We start from the raw sequence: 27024 nt of genomic DNA on the forward strand, positions 1-27024 counted from the left end.
GTTCCAAAAACCTCTCTTGCTGAGTTCAAAAACAATTCAGCAATGTTATTTACTAAATCGTTTACATCGTCTCGCGATATAATCTCAATTGGAGACTCGTGTATATTTTTGATTTTTGAATTAATTTCGTGTAATTTGCCCCTCTCGTCCATATGTACTGTAGTTACGAAATCAGTTTGTTTTTCGTTTACCCATTTACCGATTCTCTCAGTAAGATGAACCGGTTCCTCGTTTTTGTATACGGATTCAGAATATTGAATGGTAAATTTTAGTCTACAGTGCACGTCTGAAATCAAAGGATCAAAGTCTAAAACTTCAAAGTGACATAAGAGAGGAAAAACATTGGACGATACAATCAAATAATCAACTACGCTCACATATTTACAAGTATTCTTACCAATGAGTCTATCATTGCCGACTCTACCGTTTGCAATGTATAAATTATTATTTTTACAAAAATCAAGCAGATTACGACCAAATGTATTTGGTCTTGCTAGGTCTTGACTCGTTCTTTGAAGCGGTACCCCAAAACGGGTTAACTCTTCGTAATCATATAAATACTCATGCAAATCGTCATTTTCATGTATATTCAATGTTTCAATTAAATGTTCATCTGGAACGATATAATCGTCACAAGTATTAGTTCTGGCATTAAAATCTCCGATAAGTATAACTTTTTTGTCATTTTTAATTAAATTAATCATTTCGCCCTGAATCTCTAAAAATGCTTCATTAGAAGCATACCTGGACGTTTCGGGGGGTACATACACACAGCCCACTAATAGAGTGGATATGTTATTACTTGCACGTACCTCTACCCACTGGACGAACTCGGATGGAGTTTTTGGAAATAGAAGTAATGATTTATACTTTTCTTTAAATATTGTAATTATTCCGCCAGATTTTTTTTTTGTGTTAGGTCTGTTTTTAGCTACATAATCATAGCCGTTTGGCATTTTAAGAATGTCCAGATCGTCAGTTTTAGTTTCAGCTAATATAACGACGTCGTGAGACTTCACAATATCAGAGAATTCTGGTAACAGGATTTTAGACCTGACACCACAAATGTTAACAAACGTGAATTTTAAGTCCTGTACCTCCTGACCTCTTGTGACGTGATCCTAGTGGTGCTCATTGTTCCGTCCCGGGGGTAGGGCTCCGTTGTGCGGATTCCTTGGGGGTGGGGCTCTATAGGGTTCCCCATTGACGTATAACGTGTCGTAACTGAGGGTAGCCCTATTGCCACGGCGCTTCTGTTCCCTCATTATTGGGTACAGAACGGCTCGTCTTTGGGCAATTTCAGGAGGGTATTGCCGCTGAACACTGAACTCCGGTTTATCTCGAAGCTTGATAGGAGCTTCTTTGAGGACTCGTTCCAAGTCATTGAAGTTGGCAAATTTGGCAATTATGCTACGAGGCTTGCCGTCACGTCGCTGTCTCAGGCGGTGTACGTTGTCGAATGATATGCCGTCGGGATTGTATGTCAATGTATGTTATTTTTGAAACACATCAATTAAATGCTTGACCATAACGCACGGCGGGCTAGGCGGGCAAACTGATATGTTTGTGTCGTGTTGTTTATGACGTAGTAGATATTGGACTGTTATATCACTGTGTCTATAGAAAGGTCAAACGATACCTAGATTAATTACTAGCGTTGCATTGTCTTTCTGTATGTTACTGTACTGTTATATCACGGTGTCTATAGAAAGGTCAAACGATACCTAGATTAATTCCTAGCGTTGTAGAAGTATGTTACTGTACTGTTAAGTTTTTATTTACATGCTATATAGAAAATGTGTATATATTATATGTATATTGTTTGTACGGAATAGGAAGGTTTATCGCAGATAATTGCTATCCCAATAAACAGCGGCGTTAATGACCGACTAAGTATAGGTGATACCGTGAGTACACGCGTGTTTATACCAATGCCACTAATACGGAGCGTTTCACGGACAACCAGGAATACCTTCACGTGTTTATACAAATGCCACTAATACGGAGCGTTTCTGGGACCACCAGGAATACCTTCACGTGTTTATACCAATGCCACTAATACGGAGCGTTTCATGGACCACCAGGAATACCTTCACGATGTTGTACCGCATGTTTGTATTTTTATGTCATCATTGGATTACCACAAGTTATGCACGAGCTGTTCCGGAACCGGATGTTTGCTCCACACTTTTATTTTACTGTACATTGATAAAACTGGAACTTCAGAAAATACAAGATCGAGCGATCAGTTTCATTTTGAAAGACGACTTGTTTGCCTGGCTAACATTGTCAGTTAAAAGCGTGCTGTATCTGTAACACCTTATTTGCTTATTTTGTTTTGTTTGTTGTTTAATGTCCTCGCAACAAACAAGGTCATACGAGAAAGTATGCCCAGGGAGGTACTACAGCCATGGTCATACGAGGACGGGTGCCCAGGGAGGTACAACAGCCATGGTCATACGAGGACGGATGCCTTGGGAGGTACAACAGCCATGGTCATACGAGAACGGGTGTCTAGGGAGGCACAACAGCCATGGTAATACGAGGACGGGTGTCTAGGGAGGCACAACAGCCATGAACATACGAGGAGGGGGGCCTAGGGAGGTACAACAGCCATGGTCATACGAGGACGGGTGCCCAGGGAGGTACAACAGCCATGGTCATACGAGGACGGGTGTCTAGGGAGGCACACCAGCCATGGTCATACGAGGACGGGTGTCTAGGGAGGCACAACAGCCATGGTCATATGAGGACGGGAGCCTAGGGAGGAACAACAGCCATGGTCATACGAGGACGGGTGTCTAGGGAGGCACAACAGCCATGGTCATACGAGGACGGGGGCCTAGGGAGGTACACCAGCCATGGTCATACGAGGACGGGTGCATAGGGAGGTACAACAGCCATGGTCATACGAGAAGGGGGGTTAGGGAGGTACAACAGCCATGGTCATACGAGGACGGGGGCCTAAGGAGGCACAACAGCCATGGGCATATCGGGACGGGTGCCTAGGGAGGCACAGCAACCATGGTCACATGTGTACGGGTGCCTAGGGACGCACAACAGCCATGGTCATACGAGGACGGGTGCCTAGGGAGGCACCGCCTAAAACAGAAAGTAGATAGAAAAGAAGGAAGACAGGTAAATAGGAACCGAAAAATATTTCGAGTGTTGCAATAGGGGCAGCAGAACAATGTTGGTCTCTACCATGTCCTCTTAGTTGAAGACAAGGAAGAAAACCCCGATTCCTCAGGGAACCTCTCATTAGTCGCCTCCTACGATACACATGCCGCGGGACACAGCAGGTCTATTCTTGGTTTCTTCAATTTCCCCTTAACGGAAGGCAAGGAAGAAAATCGATGCAAAGGAAGCGACGAACAGAACTAAAAAATCACGTGATATACATCCTCGATATCCAGGGGTTGCATTCACTTTCGCTCTTTGCACCCCTGGAATATGTCTAGGAAAAATCGAAGGCTCAGTGTGCAGTACCTTGTGGACCATCCTCGATATCCAGCGGTTACGCTCACTTACGCTCCCTAGACCCCTGGAATAGTTGCGCCACCTTGTGTATGAGACGAGTAGACTAGTTTAATCCTTTGATGTACATCAAAAGAATATCGCGGTCGCGTAACGGTAAAACTTACTTGCTCTGAAGTCGGGTGTCGCTCCTCTGTAATTTTCAAAGGACAAGTGTCAGCCTAGTGATTGGTCAGGATTTTTTCCTGACACCAATCAAATAGCTACACCGCGAGCCTTCAAATTTCCTATGACATATTCTAGGGGTGTAGAGAGAGCGAAAATGAGCGTAAACCCTGGATATCGAGGATGCGTGATGTAGTGATAATTTGTGAAAAATCAAATGTAAAATGTTGTACAAATGTATTACTTCATGACGTCATCTAGATCTTTTGACAATGTCATGTTGCGATTTTGTACTACGAGACAGATGTAAACGTGACAGATGAGTCCCGAACGGTGTTCCATAGATTTACAAATGACTTGTTTAAATTCTGTGAAATAAACACTTGACTTTATCCTGACACATACGTATTGACGAGGTTATACTGTTCGCTTTGTCTACAAGTTAATGTACATTTGTAGCGTGCGTGATGATCGTTCTAACACGATTCTATGTCGGGGAGGTCACCCTGTGATACGCTCGGTAATTATTGATGATAATAAAACTGTTATAATCATCTGTCGCGACCGTGTTTTTTATTTCAATGATTTTAATGTATTTCTCTATGGGTTAGAGTTAAAGTCAATACAAAATTTTGTAAATATTTTGTTGGTTATTTGTCATAAAGACCGATCGCTTCGATCATTATTTGTCATGATATATAAAGTAATATGGTAAATCAACATAACACAGTTTTTCATTTTTTGATAGTTTTCAATTGTGTTCTATATTTTGCTCATAACGTTGTAAATATGTAAAAAAAACCATGTAAAATTGCTCTAAACATCTTAGTTTAGGTCCAAATATAGCTGTAACAAATCATCAGGTCCCTTTGATTTTGGATGATACTGCAAGTATTAGGGCTAATATTAAAATGTTCGATCAGGTTTCAACAAGGGAGATTACTCGTTTAACCCAAGAACGTCATTATGCTGCCAAATGTCAAAAGATCTCTTTCTTTCCCTGCCTAAGTCACAATTAAATATACCATTCCGTGTTATACAAAAATGCAATTATATCACTTGGTCTTTAATTAACACATTAAAAATTTAAAGTGTAACCGAAAACTAAGAGTGAAGTGGACAGGGGAATAATTAAGCAGATAAGGGGACGGGGCTTGAATTAAGATCGGGGCTAGAGACAGGAGTGAACAGTCGGCAATTGGAATAATACTTCTTAATTAAAGAAAAATTAAACAATTTTTGTTGTACTTGTACATACTTTTTAAACTTTATTGAGAGATTGACTGACAGTTCATAAAACATGAAATATACTGATAATAATTCTGTACATGGAAGTAGTACTAGCGCATGCCTACCTTTGTGGTAAAACTCCCACATGTACAATTGGTCGTTTAAGACGAAGTAGCGTATCTATCAATACATCTTCAAACTCCATTTAATATTTATAAACAAGATACCGGAGTTTGTTTACTTGTAGAATTCCTCCGATCTCACTTGCAGATAAGATTTTTTTTAAGGAAAACAAACGCAAAAATTGGCAAGGAAGAACAATTTAGGATGACAAAAAGATCTAATTTCAAAAGAAATTATTATCGTTGAAAATCAGTTACACACACTTCTGTTGAATGTGTCCCCGGGGTGGAAGGTTATCACGTGCCAGTAGACAGCACGTGAGCCGTGTCCGTCCAACCAATCGTATTTCAATACACATACCGGAGTTCATTATTTCACACTTAGCGGTGCCAACGTATTTGACAATGTACATAAATGCATGATTTTTATATACAGACTATGCAAACTTGCCTAGGTGTACAAGGGGACAGGTATACATACCTGTACAAAGTTTACCTGTGTGTCTAAGGTAAACCTGTTGTTACCTGCATATACACAGGTGTTCCCCGAGACGGGTAAGTCATCAACAGGATGGTATAACGATACTCCAAATACGGTGGTGTGCAACCAAGGTCCCGGACACTTTAAACCCATCGGACACACACAGGGCATATCCATGGATCTATGGACAGAATCCTACATGCTTAGTGAGGTGAGCGATTTATACGTAATTTTAAATTTTGTAAATGTTTAAATTTAGATGTTGACAACGTATTGTACGACTGTTTGTATATAACATAAAACTAATTAGGGCTCATTAGCATTACAGGTGTATTCAGATGAACATTTATATACCTCTGTCTGCAGATGTAGCGCTAAGCTGTCTTTTTAATGTTGTGTACACACACAAATATATTTATTTCTCCTTTAATTGGCAGAATCGGACAATGTATCTAGTTGCAAAGGTCTCTGGCAGTTAAAGTTTCTCGGCTTGAAGAAACCCCTTAGCATAAAAATTTCATTTAAAAATGTATTTTCCTTTTTTGGAAACTTCCCACAACCCGTGAAAAGTTTGGAGACTCCTGGACTGGTTGTCCGATCTGCCCCAGTGTATCTAAGTTAAATGATTCACTTTACAGACCGTGTGTGGTTTTTTTTGTGGTAGAGTAAAGCTTACATAATCACTGCCTACCCTATCTGTTTATAGATTCAGTTGCATTGTTCTTTCTCAGTATTAAGAATCTTTATTGACTTAACCTACTCAAATGTCTCAATAGTTCAGTGCGACAGTCTCTGTAAACATTTACGCCTTGGCGAGACAACAACAATTTAAAAAAAATTAGATATAAAGAATTTTTAATATTGCAATCTATCATATGGATTTAACGACATTTAACTACAATCTTTAAAGCTTATTTATTGCAGTCCTTTTGTATATTATATACCTTTCTTGACAGGTAAGGAATTTAATGTTTAATCTAAGAATGAACTATTGCATAACTACCGTACCCTGGACGCTCCTCGGAAATGAAAATGGGAGGGAGATGGGGCATCAATAAATAACTTGGTTTACATGCAGCGATACATCTACATTGTGAATCATAGCCTGTATTGCTATACCTAGTGTTAAGACAGTTTGATTGATCTTCCTGTTAATATTGCACATCTGGTCTTTTAAACCCCATTAAACTGCATTTTATTACCGGCCGTCAACTTTTATCAAGTCATTCTTTTCAGTCTTTTCGCACTTTTCAAGGCTGGGCAGGATTGTTTGTATTTTTACACAGTTGTAAATCACGACTAGTGCCTTATTTTATCTGTTTACGAGAATCGGTCTTTCGTTGAGACAGTGCAACGTATAACGCACACGGTAAATATCAGAAACCAAATTAACAATGTTTTGATGAACTTTACCAATATAATTCATCGACCAATACCAAACTCGTTTCTCCTATGCAGTCGAGGTAGAAATCGTGATTAATTTGCTCGTTCAATAACATACACTTTGTCCCCATACGTGTTTTCTTTACCGTTTGTTTTTAAGAAATTCAAGTTTCTTATTTTCAATAAAACCATGTTCGATTAATAAGCGTACAATACCGGGTTTTAGAACTATCATATGTACAATAATATCTTGGCGTTTTCAAATGTCCAAGCGTTACGCTCGCTTTCGCTCTCTACACAGCGAAAGTGTTCCTATCTAATCACAGCGAATCCACTTAAGATTCAGTTTTATTAATATTCATGGTTTTGGGACGTAAACAAGTCTAGACGATCGCCTTAACTTGCGCTATCAACAATCTCACTCAAACGACTGACCACACAATACAATCAAATCCACGCTAGTGTTTTTCACATGGCCTTTATGTAAATCATATAGGTTATATAACATTTATATATATGTCGTACTTGATCAATAAAGTCGATCTGCGAGCTCATGCCAATCTTCCATCGTTTTGAAACTGTTTTGATATCTAGCGATTTTAATTAGTGTAAACTTTCTTTCTTGATGAGATATTTGCATTTCAATCACATACATTTTTTTCCCTTAGAAACATACCCCGGTAGCAAGCTTATGAAGCTTACATAAATCCGTTTTCTATAGATGGAGATAAACTATGTTAAAATAGGTGTTACAGAAAAACACGATTTAACTAAGAAGTAAAGAGTTTCTATCGTAGTGAGGGAAGGGGAGGTGGAACAGTCAAACAAATTTCTGATTAAATAACTTGTAGATTCATGCTGAAAATATTTTCGTTAGTATGTAAAAACATAGATACATATAAATACTGACATGTTGATCTTATGTGTGACAAGTACAGCTCACCGATATATATACAAAACGTTTGGTATCAGCGATATAGTTTTGAACATAAAGTAAAGATAAACTCGTTTTCAACCAAAGGAAAATGTTTGTCTCATGAAAATATTTGCGACGTCTCTGTCCTTTAGTAGAAAATTGTAAAATGTCATATAATATTAACATTACAACAACATCGATCGTAATTGTCTGGTATGTAAGGTCTCCATACCACTGCCAAAACCTATCACTTTGTACAGGAGACTTTTGTCCGACATGACTAGCAATAGCTCATTTCTTGAAAGAAAACTATCCAAATTTGCCCTCCGAAACTTTCATGAAATAAAAATAGAAAGATTCTGAGTTAAAAACCAAATGGGGCCTGCCCAGGATTCGAACCCTGGTCCTCCGATCATTATACTTTTCCTTTAACTAACTGAGCTACATTGTCTATGTTTGCCCAGACAAACTACAGCTAGACATATCTTGCGGGAAGGGAGGGGTTGGGGCGGAGGCGGTGTACTGCATGTACTAAGAACTACATACAAAATGTAGGAACTCTCTAGTGTTTTGCTAGCAGTGGGACAGGCATCCTTAATGTTGTTTCACAGCGCTAATCGATTTCCATAGTCTGTATCTCATTTCACTCGATTTTCTGGATCATCCAGGTGAACACAAGCAAATATTGAAAACCGTTAAAACATTCGTAGGATAGGTCGTTTACACTTTAAAATACTGAAGCGCAAATTACAGTTACAAATGTAGAGTCCTGCATCATGGCTGAACAATATGGTGTCACCTAATTGTGTCGGGTTAGATCATTCAAGCCTACCAGTCCAAGTAAACGTTAGGTTCCGAGCTGTATAACAAAATGTGTTTGAATATCATTTTAACTTCACCCCGTACACTCTAGTCTAGCATTACAAATACATACCTGGTACAATTGTAGGTCCCTATATTTACATGCTGTTCTCCCTTTATGTGAAACGTCGCTTTGATACATTGTTGCGTTGAACCTCACCTTAATACATGTGGTTACCGTACGTATATAATCTAAATTCACGGTTTGTAAAATACTAATATCACACATTAATCTTAAGATATTTTCGTTAATAACGTCTCTGATCTATACAAACTTTACGTGGCTATATTTTAAGCACTATTTGATATATCCATGTCTTCTGTAATGGGATACGTTGTTCTATTAAACACTCATTCTAAATTGTTAAAATGTCGAAAAGGAAAAACACATGAGGATAAAAAAGCTTTAACGTGTTTTAAAGTTACAATTAATGATTTTAAACAACCTTAATTATCCAGTAGCCTAAACCTAAATTTATCAAACTTAAATTAAGGGGTCGCTTTGTCGGAAAAGTGCAAGTTTTTGTCGCCCCTTTAACAATGCGCAAACGTCTTATTCCGTTCGGAATGTCTCAAATGGTTTATATATGGAAATAGAAATATCAGTTCCTAAAACGCGTGCAACGTTTAAGATATTTCTTCTATGTTTATTGAAAGACGTGTTCACGAAAATTGTAATTTTAGCAAATCTACTTGAAGGCTAGCGTATTTTACATAATTTAGAGTACTTAAGTATTTTTTTGTACATGTATATATATATCCCAACACGCTTGTTCACACTAGCGTGATATAATCCTCCAACGACATTGAAAGTCAAGACTTAATATGGCTTCTTGCTGAATTGGATGATTTCGGTGATAAATGAGGCGGAATTTCTTACAATAAACACGGGAAGGTCACTGAACAAAATGTATGAAATCTATCAAATGAAATATGGAGTTAGTTGGTGCGATAAAAAGTGTACTGTGCCCATTTTGAATTAACCTGAAGGTCATTGATCAGATGGTGACTTGGTGCCACGACTTTAGACACGTGCAGGGTAGATAGATAGATCGCATTATAACGACGCTACCTAAAAGGAATTTGCATCACTGAAACCTTTAAAGGGAAATAACTAATCTTTAACTATCCAGTGCAAATGATTGAATTGAAATTGATTTGATTTTAATCTTAACTAATATATATATGTGTGTATTTATTACGTTGTCTGTGCTATAAGATTTCGACGAGAACTTCGATTACGCGAGATGCAAAAACTAATCATAATTTAGCAAATAGGAAAATAATTACTTTATAACCATTGAAGGACATTGTATCACTCAAATATGCATACATCATTTTCAGAGCTAATTAAGTAGAGATATTTTGGTGCTTGAAATACCAAAAGCAAAATCAATGAATGCATGGATACAGTTGAAATTCGAACACATTACTGTTTCCAGTCTTAGAGATGAGCCCCAGAGTTACACAATTTGGTTAAATGATAGATAACTTTTAAATAACACTAAATTGATTGATAATGATATTCTAGTACAAAATGTAAATACCCCGTCGTTAAAAATTATTTTCGATGAGCATACATTCTTTAAAATCAAAATCGTTTATTTTTCTTAAAATTTGGATCTATTTAAACGTCCCGCTAATGCAAAAGATATTTCTATATATGTGTTTTTTACGGATATATATATATCTACATTTACACATTCTACGACACATTCTCAAGACCGGAGTTATCACATTCGTGAGAAAATAAAACCAGTTTCGTTAAAACGCAAAACAGCTGGTGAAATCAACATATTTCATACAAAATCATGAACATTTGGTTTCGCCTACAGATATTTCCGTGTGTTCATGCTGTTTTTCCTTTTGTTTCGGTGTCTCCTCTGTTCCTGCTGTTATGTATTTGACTAACTTGTGTAGTATCATGCTGGTGTTCTGGTATTTAATATTATTTCGCTTCTGAACGATGACCTTCTCAAAAAGTGATTTATAGAAAATAAAAAAACAAAAACAGATAAAACATGCGAACATTTTAATTTTGTTAAGTACAAACGAGACAATACAATTCTGCCATTCCCCAAAGAAGAACTAATCCAAAACCACTAAATTTACTGTAGTGTGTTCGTTGCCAGTGTAAGCAGAAGGACTATTCCTTGATGTCGTTTTTATGTTATGAACGTGACATATAAAGAAAAAATATCTCACAAAGGAATGTATTCAATGAGCCGAAGAAAAGATGTTGGGCTGTGCTGTTAGATTATGTAAGCTAAGGTACATTTACATGACAGCATGAAATGATAACACTTACAAACTCAAAATGATAAACGATCTCAGTTTTTAAAGTGTCCTTTAATAAGAATGTATAAATACAATTTAATAGAATAATTGGTATGTTAAGTTTAACTCATATTTGATTTTACATTTAATATATTAAAGGTCATGTTTCTGTTTTTGTTAAATCTCAGATATTGAAGACACATTTTAAAGGACATTTCTATGATAAAAGTCAGGATTTTTAATGATAATGCAAACACATTCTAATGAATAGAAATAATCACTGTTTTGCCATTTAAAAGCAAATACAGCCATGACCTTTTCTATGCTTCCGATCGATGGAAAGGTAAATATTAAAATGGCTTACAGAGAACTTAAATTGAACTCTTTTAAGAATTACGGTACATGTATATCAATATGTATATATACATTGTAAATCATATGTTTTTAACTATTGTGAATGTTCAGCCGGAATGACGAAGGCACATATATTCATAAGATGTGGAAAATATGTAAATGATTACTGGACTATAATGACGGTCTTACATTGATTGAGTAGACTTCCATGACGAGACGTTTATGCCAACACATTTCATGTCTTACATAATTTAATTTATTCTGTATTAAGCTAACCATACAAAGCCTGCTTAATATTACTTTACACAACGTTTGCCTTTATTTTGTGGTAAACTAACATTACATCGTCTCTGTTACATTGTTTTACATAACGATTAAGTGTGTCCCACGGTACATGTATGCTAACCGTGCATTATCAGTCTTGTATTGTTTACATAACATTTGACTGTATTTTGTAGTAAGCTACCCATACATTACAAGGCTTACACCTTTTCTACAAATTGCATAACATTTGACCGTATTATGTGTTAAGGTAACCATACATTACTTACCTTACATTATTTTGTCTACATTTTTTTAGTATTCTAACCATATACCCTTTTTCTTACATTATCTTACAATTCATTTGACTCCCCTGTTGTGAGCTTACCATATATCACAAGTTGCTTATTCTACATGACTATATTCAGTTACAGGTTAAAACGATACTGTGGTTTGCTAGCCACACATTAGCAGCTTTAATTGTTTAAACGACAAACTGTATTCAGTCCTAAGTTTAACATATATCATCAACCTTACATTGTCTATTGACCGTATTGACCGTGTTTGGCCGTATTGTGTGGTAAACTGACTATACACTTCACCTTTTACACTGTTTTATAAACTATTTGACTGATTCTGTGGTAATCTAACCATACATTGCCAGTCCTTCATCGTTAACATTTACCTGTATTCTGTGGTAATCTAACTATACATTGCCAGTCCTTCATCGTTAACATTTACCTGTATTCTGTGGTAATCTAACCATACATTGCCAGTCCTTCATCGTTAATATTTACCTGTATTCTATGGTAATCTAACTATACATTGACAGTCCTTCATCGTTAATATTTACCTGTATTCTATGGTAAACTAACTATACATTGCCAGTCCTTCATTGTTAACATTTACCTGTATTCTGTGGTAATCTAACCATACATTGCCAGTCATTCATCGTTAACATTTACCTGTATTCTATGGTAATCTAACTATACATTGACAGTCCTTCATCGTTAATATTTACCCGTAATTTGTGACAACATTGTCATACAGGACACGTGTTCTGCAAAGAAAAGAAAAACCTAACAAGACATTTGCAGTCAGTCATTTAAATCGATAAAACACCAATATTTCTACAGTCGATTGTTGAAATAACCTATCTGATTGGTTTGTAAATACACTAACAAGTTCTCACGATCGGTGCTAGAGATTCAATTGGACCACTATCTTACTTTATATTTAGTTTAGATCATGAATCATATCTCGTTAATGATTTTGATATGGAGCGTTCTTTAAAACAATACAATGATGTTGAAAAAATACACCAATTTGAACTCGATTAAGAGCAATACCCATGTTTTACTATTTACTTACATTCCTAGACGCATGTCTAAGAGGGTCATTAAAACAATATCTTGTAACACTATATAATGTAACACTATATAATGTAAAAGAAGTCTATATTTTGTTATACATATCTATGATAACAACAGTGTATATAATGTACCCAATTTTTGTTTGAAGTACAGAAACAATTCCTTACATAAGGAACAAATGCTGTGTTAGTTTATTACACACAGTCAATATATCGATAATATTTTTATCATATGTATAAAATCATGTTCTTTTTCCAGGGGCAGAATCTAACTTTTTAAACAAGGGTCGTCTTTGTAGTTAAAAAATATTGAATGAACATTGCATTATAAAGTATCCTAATTAGCAAATCAGGACAAAACATGGTATATGTATTCCAGTACATCAAATATAATGATTTTTTAACCAAGAAGATTTTCCTAAAATGGAGATGGTTGCCTGTAAGCGTTCTTAGTTTTGTGGATAAGTCACCATAAGCACATATACGTGCATTGGGTAACCTACATGTGCCATTCGAGAAACACCCTTTCAGTGCTTTCATGAGAAATAGTGCGAACAAACTTCAAATCTCAAAATTAATTAACCTTCACCTTGGAAAAGTCTCCTGGTATAAAACCTAGACAGGGGATCGTACTTCGTCTAATACAATATGAAACGTCAATCACACCATGATTTGTAGGTAAAAGTACGTATGTAGATAATAAACATTCTTCAATAAAATATTTACAAACGGAAAAATTCGAATACAGAACTTAAATATATGTTAACGGTTTCTAAAATATGAAGATACCAGAAGAAACAAGGCCACATTACGTACCTCGATGCAACTGGCACATTATTTAGCTGGTGAACAACATCGTTTAACAGTTTTTTGTATGCCCAAGCGATGTTTCAGTGATAGGCAGAGAACCCATTTATGGTTTAAAAAGTCCATGTAACTGATAGGTGACAGTTTTAACACTGATGTCCCGTTTTAAAAAATGCCACTTAGTTTATGATTGATTACTACTTTGGTACAATTTTAATACACCGTCATACGTAGGTTTATACATTTTGTTTTAAAACTTGCATTGTAAGATATGTCAATTTAAATGAACAGATGATGAGTAATATAAGATTAATTATAAGTACACTTAGGATACATGTATTCTAGGCAGAATAAAAGTTGCCCAGGTAACTGCTACAACACGGCTGATTAAGTTAAGTAAAATAAAAGTCAAAAGACACAATCTATCGCAGTCTCAACGAACAAAGTCATAACAAAAACAAAACGAATAGACATGAACTCCCACTAAACAGAAATGGTAGCGGTTTCTGTACCCGTCACAACTTTTCCCGTAACATGAATGGAAATGTGTAGTTACATATCGTACGTATGATTTTAGAGATCGAATAAATCTCTAATCATAGTTGGAACTGGAGTCTCATAGTTTGAAATCGGGTCAAGATTAGTACTCTATAATTTCTTTGGTGTATATTGAAACATCTTCGGTAAGAAACCTTGACTAGGAACCTTTTGTAGTATTCATAGGAATTAATTCATCTTATACCCTGATACTTAGAGTAGACTTTGGTGTAGCGAATCAAATGCAACACAAGCATACATGCTAATGTGTTACTACCAAGTAAAGGTATGTAAGCGACGGTGAAACTTCAGTTGTCACTTTCGTCAAAAGTTGAAGGAGTCAGATACATCTATGTTATATCTTATACTGTCTGTAGCAGCCGTCACAATGTCTCCGGCAAAATTGCAGGAAAATCACCAGCATACTCTATAGAATGAAAATGTCGTAAACATATTAAGATTACTAACGGTATTCTAGAGAGGACCCTCCTCGATATCCAGGGGTTACATTCACTTTCGCTTTAGAGCGAAAGTGAACAATACGAAAGTAAAGTTTCACTCAAAACCGTCCTGTCTGATATGCAGGTAAACATTAATTTTTACGAAAGTTTAATTCGATTTTTTCAGTTGTAACATACCTGCTTTCCCTGTCAACTGTGGTTTGCAAGTCTGAGTTCACCAGTTCACCAAGAGCCTGTCACTCTTTAGGATTTTATTTTGTCTGTCATGTTTAAATGATTTTCTCCTGATCACGTCGGTAAATAAACGTCTTTTCTTTCTTTTTGGGGTGTTTTCTGTTAATGGATTTGTCTTTTATTTAAGGTTTGATTTTCTATCTTGTGATTTTCCATTGACGGTTGTGTCTTTTTCTTACTTACTTTGCCTAATAGATACAATTTTTTGAAACAATCTTTCTGATATGAATTATCGTAAGATTATTGAAATGAAGTACAGTAGTCTATTTTAAAATATCCCTATTGCCAGTTATACATAACTTATGCTACATTATAAGTATGTCCGCTCATATGAAGAAGTATACTGACATAGACCATTGTCTTTAAATACCTTAGCATAAAACCTAATATATACCCAACACTTAACACCAAAATGGCGGATTTTTGACACGAGTTGACCCTGAACGGTGAACAATACTGGTAAGGTCGATCGCCACATTCCTGATTCTTGTCTCAAATTCAACTAGTCTTCGCGGTGTAGTCTGTGAACAACACAGCGGTGTATAAAAGGCGGTCTCACAGATATTGATGAAATTGTCATCTAACAAATTAAATGTTAAGGTTTAAATGTTCCCATTGTTGTGCCGAGAACTCATGACTAGAAAAATAAACAATATATTTTTACAGGACAGAATCGGTCTGATGCCTATCTACACTAGGTATATAGACTCCGGTACAGTTGATTTCCTGGTCAATACAATCGTTTCCTCGGTAGCTTTTAAGAACCTATATTTGAAGATTGTTCACCAAGAAGACGGAATAATGGCTATTACCACGCGTGTGGCTGTTAAGATGTATCACTGTGCCAATTTTATTGATAGTTTGCTTCGTAAAATAAACATTTCCGTGATTTTTGCCAAATTATTTTCTGTATTTTGTTTGTATTGTAAACATTGCCCCTTGTGCATACCTGGTTTGTCACCGCGTGGGGTTGGCTTTTAAATGCGCTTTAAATGTCACATTTTCAGTGTTTAGACTAAACAAATGACATCAGATCTATGAATCATACAGATTTCATCATTTTCACATCGATTGCCCTGGAATGATATTGCTTGGCCAGGTTTGGTAAACAGTCTATTTCATCATGGTTATTTTCATGTTAAAAGTTGAAAAGAACTTCACTTGTGCCACAAAATTAATGTTCCTTTTTGTTCACATCTTTGATGGTTTAATCAATTACTTCGATTGTTTTATCGTGACAAAATTATATATCACAAGATGTATTTTGTAGTGAAATAAAGGTAGATATTGTGTACATCGTTATCAGACTCGGATATCACTTGGATGAGGATTTTTGTTTGTTTGTTTTAGTAATTTTTTGTGTAAAGATAACTATCATCACCTCAGCGAAAATCATCAAATGACGATCATTTTATAGATTACGTGCAATGTTAAAAAAAACATGAAAATAAATACAGAGATGTAGGTTCGCGAAATTAAACGCGTTCAAACTAAAATAAATACACAGTTTCAAACCGAGACTGCAAGATGAATGTGTCTTTTTAATTAATTCACCCCTGGAGACACAATTGAACTCCTCTCATTACAAGGACGAAAACGTTCACTAAGAAATTACAGGGGTAAATGAATTAGTCCAACAGAATTGGGCAGTGAATGCTAATGTAAAGTAAACTTTTTTTTTTTTTTTTAGATATTTTTAAGTTGGATTTGAAATTTGCAAAAGTAAATATATAATAGAATATCTGTTAAATTATATTACAACGGTCGGTGAGCGAGGACTGAACTAGAGTTGGGCATTCAGGGATTACTTCGTTAATTTTGATACCGTAAATTTCCTTTACCAGTAGTAGTATTAGAGCCTACCAAGTTCATGGAGTTAAAATGTCACAGTTCATGTGTTACTGTAGAGCCTGTTTTCAGTATCAGGAATTTTCTGGCTATTTACAAATAAACTAGTAATGATTTTCTATCTGAAATGTTATGATCTATGTTGAAAATATCCAGCTATGGTATTATTGTTGTCCTATTTTTGTGAAAGTTTGAAACTTGTTCACTGTGTCAAAATAGCTGATGAATCTTTGCTTCTCTTCATATTAACTTTATTATTTATATTACAACAATTATGAAACGAGTTATTTCAACTTATATTAATCACTCTTGTTGGCCCGGATGTTAGCGCGCGTGGGGTCTTATTGTGGGAGGAGACCGGAGTATCCGGAGAAAACCCACGTGGTCGGGCAGGTGACCCAATACCTTTACACGTCCGATCGGGGAATCGAACCCCGGCCGCCTTGTTGAAAGGCAAGTGCGCTATCCACTGCACCATCCGACCACCCACTGTGTTTGCGTCTCCTCCATTCCGCTAGTTATAGTCCGAATTTCGTCCTTGTGTATTCACGCTTGAGTATAGTATTCAATTTATTTCAGAGGCTGTGTTAGCTACATCCACTCTAGATATAAAAAATATGACGTAGCTATTTGGGCCGATATTGCCGAATAATTTCATGATATAGTAAGTGTTGTTGAGTTCTACAATAATGTGTATTCGATATCACGATTTCTATATAGATCATACATCCAATGTTAGCTGAGGTATTCGGTTTTATAATCTAAATATTTTATAGTGCATAGACAATGAATATAGCAAACATCGATATGCTACATTTTTATTAGCATATGAGCTATTGTTGTATACCTTTATAAATTCAATAGTATATAAAAAGAAAACGTCAGTTATTTTCATCGAGGAAAACGACCATTTAAAGATAACTAATTATCAAAGATTTAAACTACGAAGTATGAATAAAATCAATATAGATTGTGATCTTTTATGAACATCAATATTTGCACAACATATTATAAACACTGACACACACATACAACGCTGTTTGTATCGTGTTTCAATCCCACCAAAGATCTAATATATCGATTGATTATCATTGTGTTTGAATCCAACCTAAGATCTAATATATCGATTGATTATCATTGTGTTTCAATCCCACCAAAGATCTCATATATCGATTGATTATTATTGTGTTTCGTCATTGATCCCGGTTACAGAGAACATTGAGACACCTTTTATCAATTTCAGTTACATTTTAAAGAATAAGAAAAAAACCCACATGGATATAGTATATATTAAATATAGTGTTCTTATCAAGCAGATCCAAGCGATAATTGAAATAACATGAAACGTATTGATATATGTCATATTAACAAACTCCATCTGTTTTATTTAAGATATACCTGTATTACATGTATCTAGATGATACATTGATAGACAAACGGTACGTGATAGTTTACATAGTTCGGGAATTTAAATATGTTTACCTGTCGTGTTCACTACAGAGAGTAAACAAAGGGGTATTATTTTGTGTATCAATCTCACGCCCTTTCTAATGTAAACAAGTTGTTGACATAGACCACGATAGACACAGTACACGACACCATTATAAAAGGTAACAATGACTTCTTAATCAAGCCTATCGGCCGTCGTGTATCATGCCTCATTTGGCATTAAAATAAATTGATTTAAATATCAACAAAATTAATTTACGGCTAAATGAAATGTCAATTTTATTTTTTAATTTTGTTATGTTTCTTCATTGTGTTACGCATTAAGTGAATGTTTGAATTAAAAACATAAGAAAACATTACTTGCCAATAACAAATTTATTACAACAAAAAAAACAGTTTATCATAAAGAGTGGAATTAAGAAAAGTATTTCATAACTGAAACGATGATAATTTATCTTGATGACAGCTAAATCAGCTACACCATTAAGCTGCAACGAACACGGAACATACTGAGCTAAACAATCATTTATTTGTCAAACGATACATATTATAAACAAGTGACATTTCACAAGTGAATTGTGTTCAATGATGGGTAAGATATGATTTATAACAAATAGATTCTGTTTAATGGTATGAAACAAGAGAATGCTCGAGTATAGAATAAACACAACTAAAGAGTTCTAAAGATGGAGGACATTTTAATCATATCAAGAAAAGCAAGTGAAGTTGTGCGGTCTAAACAATCGAGCATATGTGACCAACACTATATCTTCAGGAAAATGCGTCTGATGAAGAATGTAGGACCTTGTAGCTACCCGTAACAATATGTTAAAGATTTATCTAACAATGATAATATTACATTGATAACGTTATTGTGTTTCCTCTATCTCTATATCTGGTTGGAATACATGCTACTTGCTTTTGTATTGTTCAGGATTTAACGTCTTGTACTTGTCATATTATAAACATATGCTTGTAATTTGCTGGGAAAGGGCTTGATATAAGTTTAATATTTGTGCCAAATCCATTTTGCTTGGCAATACAATCTGTTGAAACTAAACCACCGATTAGAAAGAGTAGGTAGCAAAGAAATGTCAAAGGTTTAATTTCCTTAATGTCCTTTAGACAGAAGACAACAATGTGGGATTCTTTTCCCGACCCTGCAGGTGGTTTTACATCCAAATGCTATTCTAATGAATCTTGGGTTTCGTTTTCGGGAAAGAAATTAAAGGCAGTTAGCTATGCAGAGCCAGTGGAATGAATCTATTCTGTCCAGTGTTGTCCTTATGAACTAAATTCAATATATTGAGTTTTGTAGAATACAATGTTAGCTTTCGGAAAATTAGAAATGTACGTCAATTATAATTTTACCGAAATCAAGTTATCCGTACATCCGCCTGCTCTTTAAGGTTCATAGAAGAAGTCCACTTTAAATAGCACAGGTGCACAGTGTTGTGCAAAATATATAATGCTTTGCTCATACAGTGTATCATGACATCATGTGTGTTATGACACGTCCATGTTCACTGGACCTCAGAAACATATCTACTGGAATCCATCCTTAATTAGCAGCTTATCTAAGTCGACACTAATTGTACGAAAAGTATCAGCACATAAAATCAACGTCTCAGTAAACCACGAACATGCTCGTATAATGATATTTGTTTCGGAATTTTTTACAAACGTTACAAATACAGCTATAACAAGTTGATATATTTCAACAGCATTTCTTGATAGGTTATGACAGATGAGTTTAGATCCGTAAATGAATACAAAATAGCCCGGTAAATAATGGTTATTTAGCTAATAAAGAATCTTTGATACTGCTATCTTCAGATGTGCTGACAGAATATTGGCACATGGTAAATACAATATGTAAGAATTAGCTTTAAATGTTATACAAAGACATGGATTCAGAAGAATACACCAATTGTTTCTAGAAACAAACGACTGAACACGGGGGGCTAGTCCCAAAGAGAAGGTGTTGAGATCGAGGCACGTGTCCCCTAACAACATTGCTGATACACGTGACCCGGTCCCTAGATACTAGCTTGTTCCACAAATGATCTCTGCACAAAGCATGTAGGGGAGATTCATAAAGACCTGTGTGCCCATGCAGAAATCTGTGCGATATCATAGGCCGCTTATTGTTAGGTCGTTACAATAGAAGTGTGGATTTATAAATGTGTCTATCTCTCGTCCTTATCGTAGCCCTTTAGCATGGTCGGTGATGTCAAATGGCGGTAACGTCCTTGTATCTGGTGTATAACACCATATAATGTGTTCCACAGGTTTATTGTGTCGGGGGTCTTGATAACTACCTAATATTTTTTGTTATTCGTAGATGTTTGTTATTGAAATGAATGTCTATTAATTTATTTCAAATATACAATATCAAAAGAAACTCATGTTGATTGTTCTAGTTTTAAAAAAACCGTTAATCAAGAAATGATATTGCTTGTCACCCAGGTAAAATACTAACCGCTTCCTACCGAATCGGCTAGGGAGAAATTCCCTTTAGCTCATTGGGTAGAGCGTAAGACTAGAAAACATATGTCCTCTGTTACATTGGCGCCAACGTAGGGTCCCGGGAGATATGAAGGGGGAGTATGTCACACTGGTTAAATACTAGCCGCTTGCTACCGATTCGGTTAGGGAGAATTTCTCTCTAGCTCATTCGTTAGACCTTAAGACTAGTAAACCAGAGGTCCCAGGTTTGACTCCTGGGGAGGCATTGACAACATAATGTGCCCTGACCTAGATCTGCAAGTATGTTGTTTTATAACGTCAATATTATAACGTATGGTATATGCAAATATTTGTTCTTGTCTGTTTGGTCACTTTTTTGACGTTCGATATTAGTGCTATTCTTTTTGCCATGGTTCATAATCGACGTGAGAACAGCCAATTTCAAAATCAAGTCATACGTCGATAGGATTTGATTTATAAAACAATTGTTCCTCCTTTACAATAGTCGCATAGCTTTACTTGTTCTAATGATTGAAATATTCTTGGTATGTAATCGAAATAATATCAATTTGTTCAAATCTTTGAATTTTATAATTGAAACAATTTCAACCATTATTTTATAATGTGAACAAAATGTGTTTGTTAGAAATATCTATCTTTTTTATTAATGTATGGTACTGTGAATATATATTAACTTGTTGGTGTATAACATAGTAAATATATATTAACTTGTTGGTGTATAACATAGTAAATATATATTAACTTGTTGGTGTATAACATAGTAAATATATATTAACTTGTTGGTGTATAACATAGTAAATATATATTAACTTGTTGGTGTATAACATAGTAAATATATATTAACTTGTTGGTGTATAACATAGTAAATATATATTAACTTGTTGGTGTATAACATAGTAAATATATATTAACTTGTTGGTGTATAACATAGTAAATATATATTAACTTGTTGGTGTATAACATAGTAAATATATATTAACTTGTTGGTGTATAACATAGTAAATATATATTAACTTGTTGGTGTATAACATAGTAAATATATATTAACTTGTTGGTGTATAACATAGTAAATATATATTAACTTGTTGGTGTATAACATAGTAAATATATATTAACTTGTTGGTGTATAACATAGTAAATATATATTAACTTGTTGGTGTATAACATAGTAAATATATATTAACTTGTTGGTGTATAACATAGTAAATATATATTAACTTGTTGGTGTATAACATAGTAAATATATATTAACTTGTTGGTGTATAACATAGTAAATATATATTAACTTGTTGGTGTATAACATAGTAAATATATATTAACTTGTTGGTGTATAACATAGTAAATATATATTAACTTGTTGGTGTATAACATAGTAAATATATATTAACTTGTTGGTGTATAACATAGTAAATATATATTAACTTGTTGGTGTATAACATAGTAAATATATATTAACTTGTTGGTGTATAACATAGTAAATATATATTAACTTGTTGGTGTATAACATAGTAAATATATATTAACTTGTTGGTGTATAACATAGTAAATATATATTAACTTGTTGGTGTATAACATAGTAAATATATATTAACTTGTTGGTGTATAACATAGTAAATATATATTAACTTGTTGGTGTATAACATAGTAAATATATATTAACTTGTTGGTGTATAACATAGTAAATATATATTAACTTGTTGGTGTATAACATAGTAAATATATATTAACTTGTTGGTGTATAACATAGTAAATATATATTAACTTGTTGGTGTATAACATAGTAAATATATATTAACTTGTTGGTGTATAACATAGTAAATATATATTAACTTGTTGGTGTATAACATCGTAAATATATATTAACTTGTTGGTGTATAACATAGTAAATTAAGCATCAACCTACCCGGAATACTACGGTATTCGTGATCAAACTTCATACATACTTCAAACAACTCGTAAAGACCCTCACAGCGTTAGATATAGATATCATCAGGGTAACGGTCCCTTTGTCTTAGTCAAACACACCTGAACTTAAGAGTCCACTGCCTTATGACAATGGCCAGGCATTGTTTGTGTACAGGTTTGAGATATTAACCATAGAAATATGAGTTACTTGAGAGCTAGAGGCTATATATTTCCATTATTTTATGTCAGTAATTTATTATATTTTCAATACAATAACTAATAAAGAGAACTCTTAGCGTGTTAAAAAGCAAAATTACTTCTCAAACAAGAAAACGATTAGCAGAAAAATTGCTGGTCAGTGTTAGCCAGCGTTGAGATTCATTAATATGGTTATTTATATAATCACCACTGACGATGTTGACACGAGGAATACATATCAGCTATCTGGGTCTGCTGACTACTGGTGTTTCCGTTGATGTTGTGGTCAAGGTACACTACGATAACGTATGGATATGATTCACATCGAAAGGATGGATTTTCGGATATTTCCCGTTTATTTCAGTACAGGTATGTTTGTAGCAATACGATCTAAAGTGTCTACTTTGTAAGGTTTATTTAAAGATCAAAATTGATTTTCCAAAAATTTCACATAATAGTGTCAGAATATATCATGATTGTTGCATTATGCTTTGAAACTGATGTTCGAATTTGAAACTAACAAAGTATGTTACTTCAATCATAAGCATTACACTTTTAATGCATATGTAAGCAAAGTAGGACCTAGGGAACATGTTAGAGTTCATCATCTATAGAAATTGTCAGGTCATGCAGTGACATTTACAATCTATCACTATTCTTGCATAGAAACGACTACTGAATTTAAACCATCAATAAAACCATCAATGATAAAACGACTAATGAATATTGATAATTTTAAAATAAACTTTAAGCTATCAAAAATAGACACATGATACACGGTAAAGTGAACTGTATATTTAGGCCAAGGTACACCAGGTCTCAAATAAAGCATCAACATATATGTATCTATCTTGATAACGACCGACCGGGTCCCCTGAGAGGGATTAGCTGCTTTCACTTATCAACAGTCAGTAGCCTTAGGGGCGTTACCCTTTTCATAAATCGTGTTACCAGTAACATCCCCGGACAATGCCGAACAATGCCGAACATTGTCGAACCATGCATATAATCACAACATCAATAAAATCCCACCTACAGGGTGACAAGTTATTTCATTGAAAGTAAATCCCTGATAATCAATTTCTTTATCATGTTAGCCCCAGCTGGTATGCCATTCTTGACAACATAACATTCTCATATTAACTTTTCCGTTCAGTGTAATTCACTGTACCTTAGTTATGTCGTAAAAGTCATCCCTTCATGATAATGTAGAACACACGAAGAACAGCCTCTAGATAACACAACATACACGACTGCTAATTGTTGGTACACATACATTGTATTGGTGATTATGGTTGAACTTAAGGATGTAAACTCATATTAGATATGACTTGTACAGGAAATGTTGAGGAACTGTTGATATTCAGGTAATGTGATGTATAAATTAAACGATGTATGTTTGGTATATTATACATACTTCATGTACATGTACCATGATAGTGCGTTTGTTTTTTTAGGGATTCGAAATGAAGCTGACGGAATATTGGCTTTTTTCATTCTTTCACAGAATACAGGTTACGACATTGGAAAGGAAACAAAGTTGTCAAATCCTTTATTCATATACCTCATTATTTAATGCTATTTTTTTGGAGCAGAATCGAAGACCGGTTGGTCGAGACATCCAGGACTTTCGTACCTACCAATAGTTTTATTATTTAATTGTCTTGTTAAAATATCTTTGAATTCGAAGTACATCTTAATCCAAAAGACCCGAGGACACCCGAAGTTTACATTTGCATGGTTATCCTTATCATCCTATAAATATTTTACTTCAGTTCTGTTCTTCTTTATTGCAGGTAGAGAATGCAAACACTGATATGTAGACGAGAGAAGCAGCACAGGACGATTGTCCTCCTACTCTTGGGATAACTCTACAAAATACTTCACCAATAATGGAGGACCCATTTCAGAGCAAACATGGTTACCTACCTTCGCTTTACAGACAAGCTACACAACAGCTTCCAAGCTCAAAACTCAGGGATGAGATTGACTCGACAATGCACAAAGTCCAGGAGGAAATTAAAGCACCAGCTGCATCAACCAAAGAAGCCTTCTCAGCTTGTTTTAAACATATTATCCCACACATCAAGAACAACCAGTTCGGACTGGAGCTGAAGGACATGCCAATTTACGCAGGGGACATATCCGCATGGAAACCGTACAAACCGGGATGTCCTTGTTATTTACTAACGATGAAGGTTGGTAAAATATCTGGGAAGGAACTTGATCCAGGATACGTTGTATTTCCTATGCCAAAAATAACGCCAAAAAGTATCAAAGTATACAACCTTGACGTCAGATCTGAGGACAAGCAACATTTGTGCCCAAAGAAAATGTATCTTGCCTTATTTCAAGTGTTAGAAACTGGACTAGATAAATTGCGGACTATTGTTGAGAAGGAGAAGTCGAGAAGTCGATTAAGTCGACGCTCAGACGCTACTATCAGGACAGACGCAAGTCCATCTCGACGAACGGAATCTAAACGTAGTCGTAAGAAATCAGACGCGAGCGCGGCGTACAAATCGTCAGACGACGATCCGGAAAATCATCGGAAGGATATCCCAAGTAGGACTAGCGTCCGCACCAACATCAGCCGTCAGAGGTCAGAACGATCGATGAGTCGGATGAGTGTAACGACCAATCAAACTGCTACAACAGTCAATGACCCTCCAAACGGCACCGTTAACGGAGGTACAAACGGGGTACCTCATGGAATCCTCCCTCAGCTAACAAGTGAAAGCATCCATCGAGCTGAGGCCATGCGTACGAGAAAGCGATCCGATGCTAGTTTCATAACGGACAAAAGTCGTCCAATGTCGGACTTAACTTTGTTACAAGTGCCCTTCTCTTTGGAGTCGCGTTCGAGTCGACGAACATCGACGACGTCAGAGCTCCGCCGACCCCCGTCGGAGGTAACAGTGATATTGGTACCACAACAGCCAGAGGAAAAGAAGCCGGATCCGGCAGCCAAACCTCCTATAGACAAACCAAAGAAACAGCCCAAGCCGGTTGAAATCATAGAAGTTCCAGATATCAGTTTGATTGAGGAAGAAGACAACAGATTTTTACTCATGACTCTTAAAAACGGAAATGAAATCGAACTCATCCCCACCATCACTGCCTCGAACGGAGGGGGTCCGCTTTTTGTGGCAAAGCCGCATGAGAATGACGAAAATGGCAATTCAGACCTTCGTTGGCGAATCAGTTTTGCTCCAAATGAGGAAGTGATTCTTAAAGCTATTACTTCCGGTGACAAAAATCAAAGATTGATGGCAGCGAAACTTGTCTCTAACATGTGCCAAAAGGAGTGGAAACTCCGGTCCATTACACCCTACCATATCAAAACTGTGCTGTTACACGATATTGACTTCCAGGTAGACAACACCCCGCGCTGGCAACGGTTTACTATCGACGAGTGCGTGCGCAACATTCTTCTCAGGCTCCTCAGCTTCATCCGGAGTAAACAGCTGCCTCATTTCTTCGAGAACGAGTTCAATCTCTGGGGACATATTTCATCTCAACAGTTTTCTATCATGAAAAATGCTCTAGAGAGGATCATGAGAGACGAAAGGGAGATAATTCGTGTTCTTAAGAGAATGAGGATACCCCCTATCATTCACTCCGAAAATGATAATTTCCAGTAAAACTTCTTATTTAATTGGGACTGTATGTAGCTTTTGTTCTGAATGCCATGTGATATAGAATATTCTATAGAAAAGTGAGTTGAGTCTAGCAGTTCGTGAGATGAATGGATATTGTTGTAATGGATATTGTTCTGTCAAGCGTATCTTTGAGGATCCCTGTACCACTACACAATTTGTTTTTCAAACTGTAACTATGCATTGGAATCTGTTTTTATCAGCATGACTACAGTTATATCCGGCATGATTATATCCGGCATGACTACAGTTATATCCGGCATGACTACAGTTATATCCGGCATGACTACAGTTATATCCGGCATGACTACAGTTATATCCGGCATGACTACAGTTATATCCGGCATGACTACAGTTATATCCGGCATGACTACAGTTATATCCGGCATGACTACAGTTATATCCGGCATGACTACAGTTATATCCGGCATGACTACAGTTATATCCGGCATGACTACAGTTATATCCGGCATGACTACAGTTATATCCGGCATGACTACAGTTATATCCGGCTTGACTACCTGATTGACGGAAGTA

At 35.7% G+C, this 27024-nt stretch overlaps 1 protein-coding gene across 3 annotated transcripts; it reads left to right on the top strand.

Annotated features, from left to right (window-relative positions):
• The first annotated feature begins 5374 nt into the window (after window positions 1–5374).
• On the top strand, window positions 5375–26802 carry LOC110455280. Of its 3 annotated transcripts, none has more exons than XM_021505314.1 (2): window positions 5375–5686; window positions 24625–26802. In XM_021505314.1, exon 2 carries the CDS (start codon window positions 24721–24723, stop codon window positions 26470–26472), a length of 1752 nt encoding a protein of 583 aa, XP_021360989.1. In that variant the 5' UTR covers window positions 5375–5686; window positions 24625–24720; the 3' UTR covers window positions 26473–26802. The 3 variants fall into 3 exon arrangements, with proteins under 3 accessions (XP_021360989.1, XP_021361007.1, XP_021360997.1); XM_021505332.1 differs by lacking the exon at window positions 5375–5686 and adding an exon at window positions 20980–21004; XM_021505322.1 differs by lacking the exon at window positions 5375–5686 and adding an exon at window positions 23088–23197.
• Window positions 26803–27024: the final 222 nt, after the last annotated feature.

Source organism: Mizuhopecten yessoensis, unplaced genomic scaffold (assembly GCF_002113885.1).
Source record: "Mizuhopecten yessoensis strain PY_sf001 unplaced genomic scaffold, ASM211388v2 scaffold923, whole genome shotgun sequence".
NCBI lineage: Eukaryota > Metazoa > Mollusca > Bivalvia > Pectinida > Pectinidae > Mizuhopecten > Mizuhopecten yessoensis.

Excerpts from the sequence above, each read along its gene's own strand:
- LOC110455280 (XM_021505314.1), top strand. The coding sequence starts at position 24,721 with ATGGAGGACCCATTTCAGAGCAAACATGGTTACCTACCTTCGCTTTAC.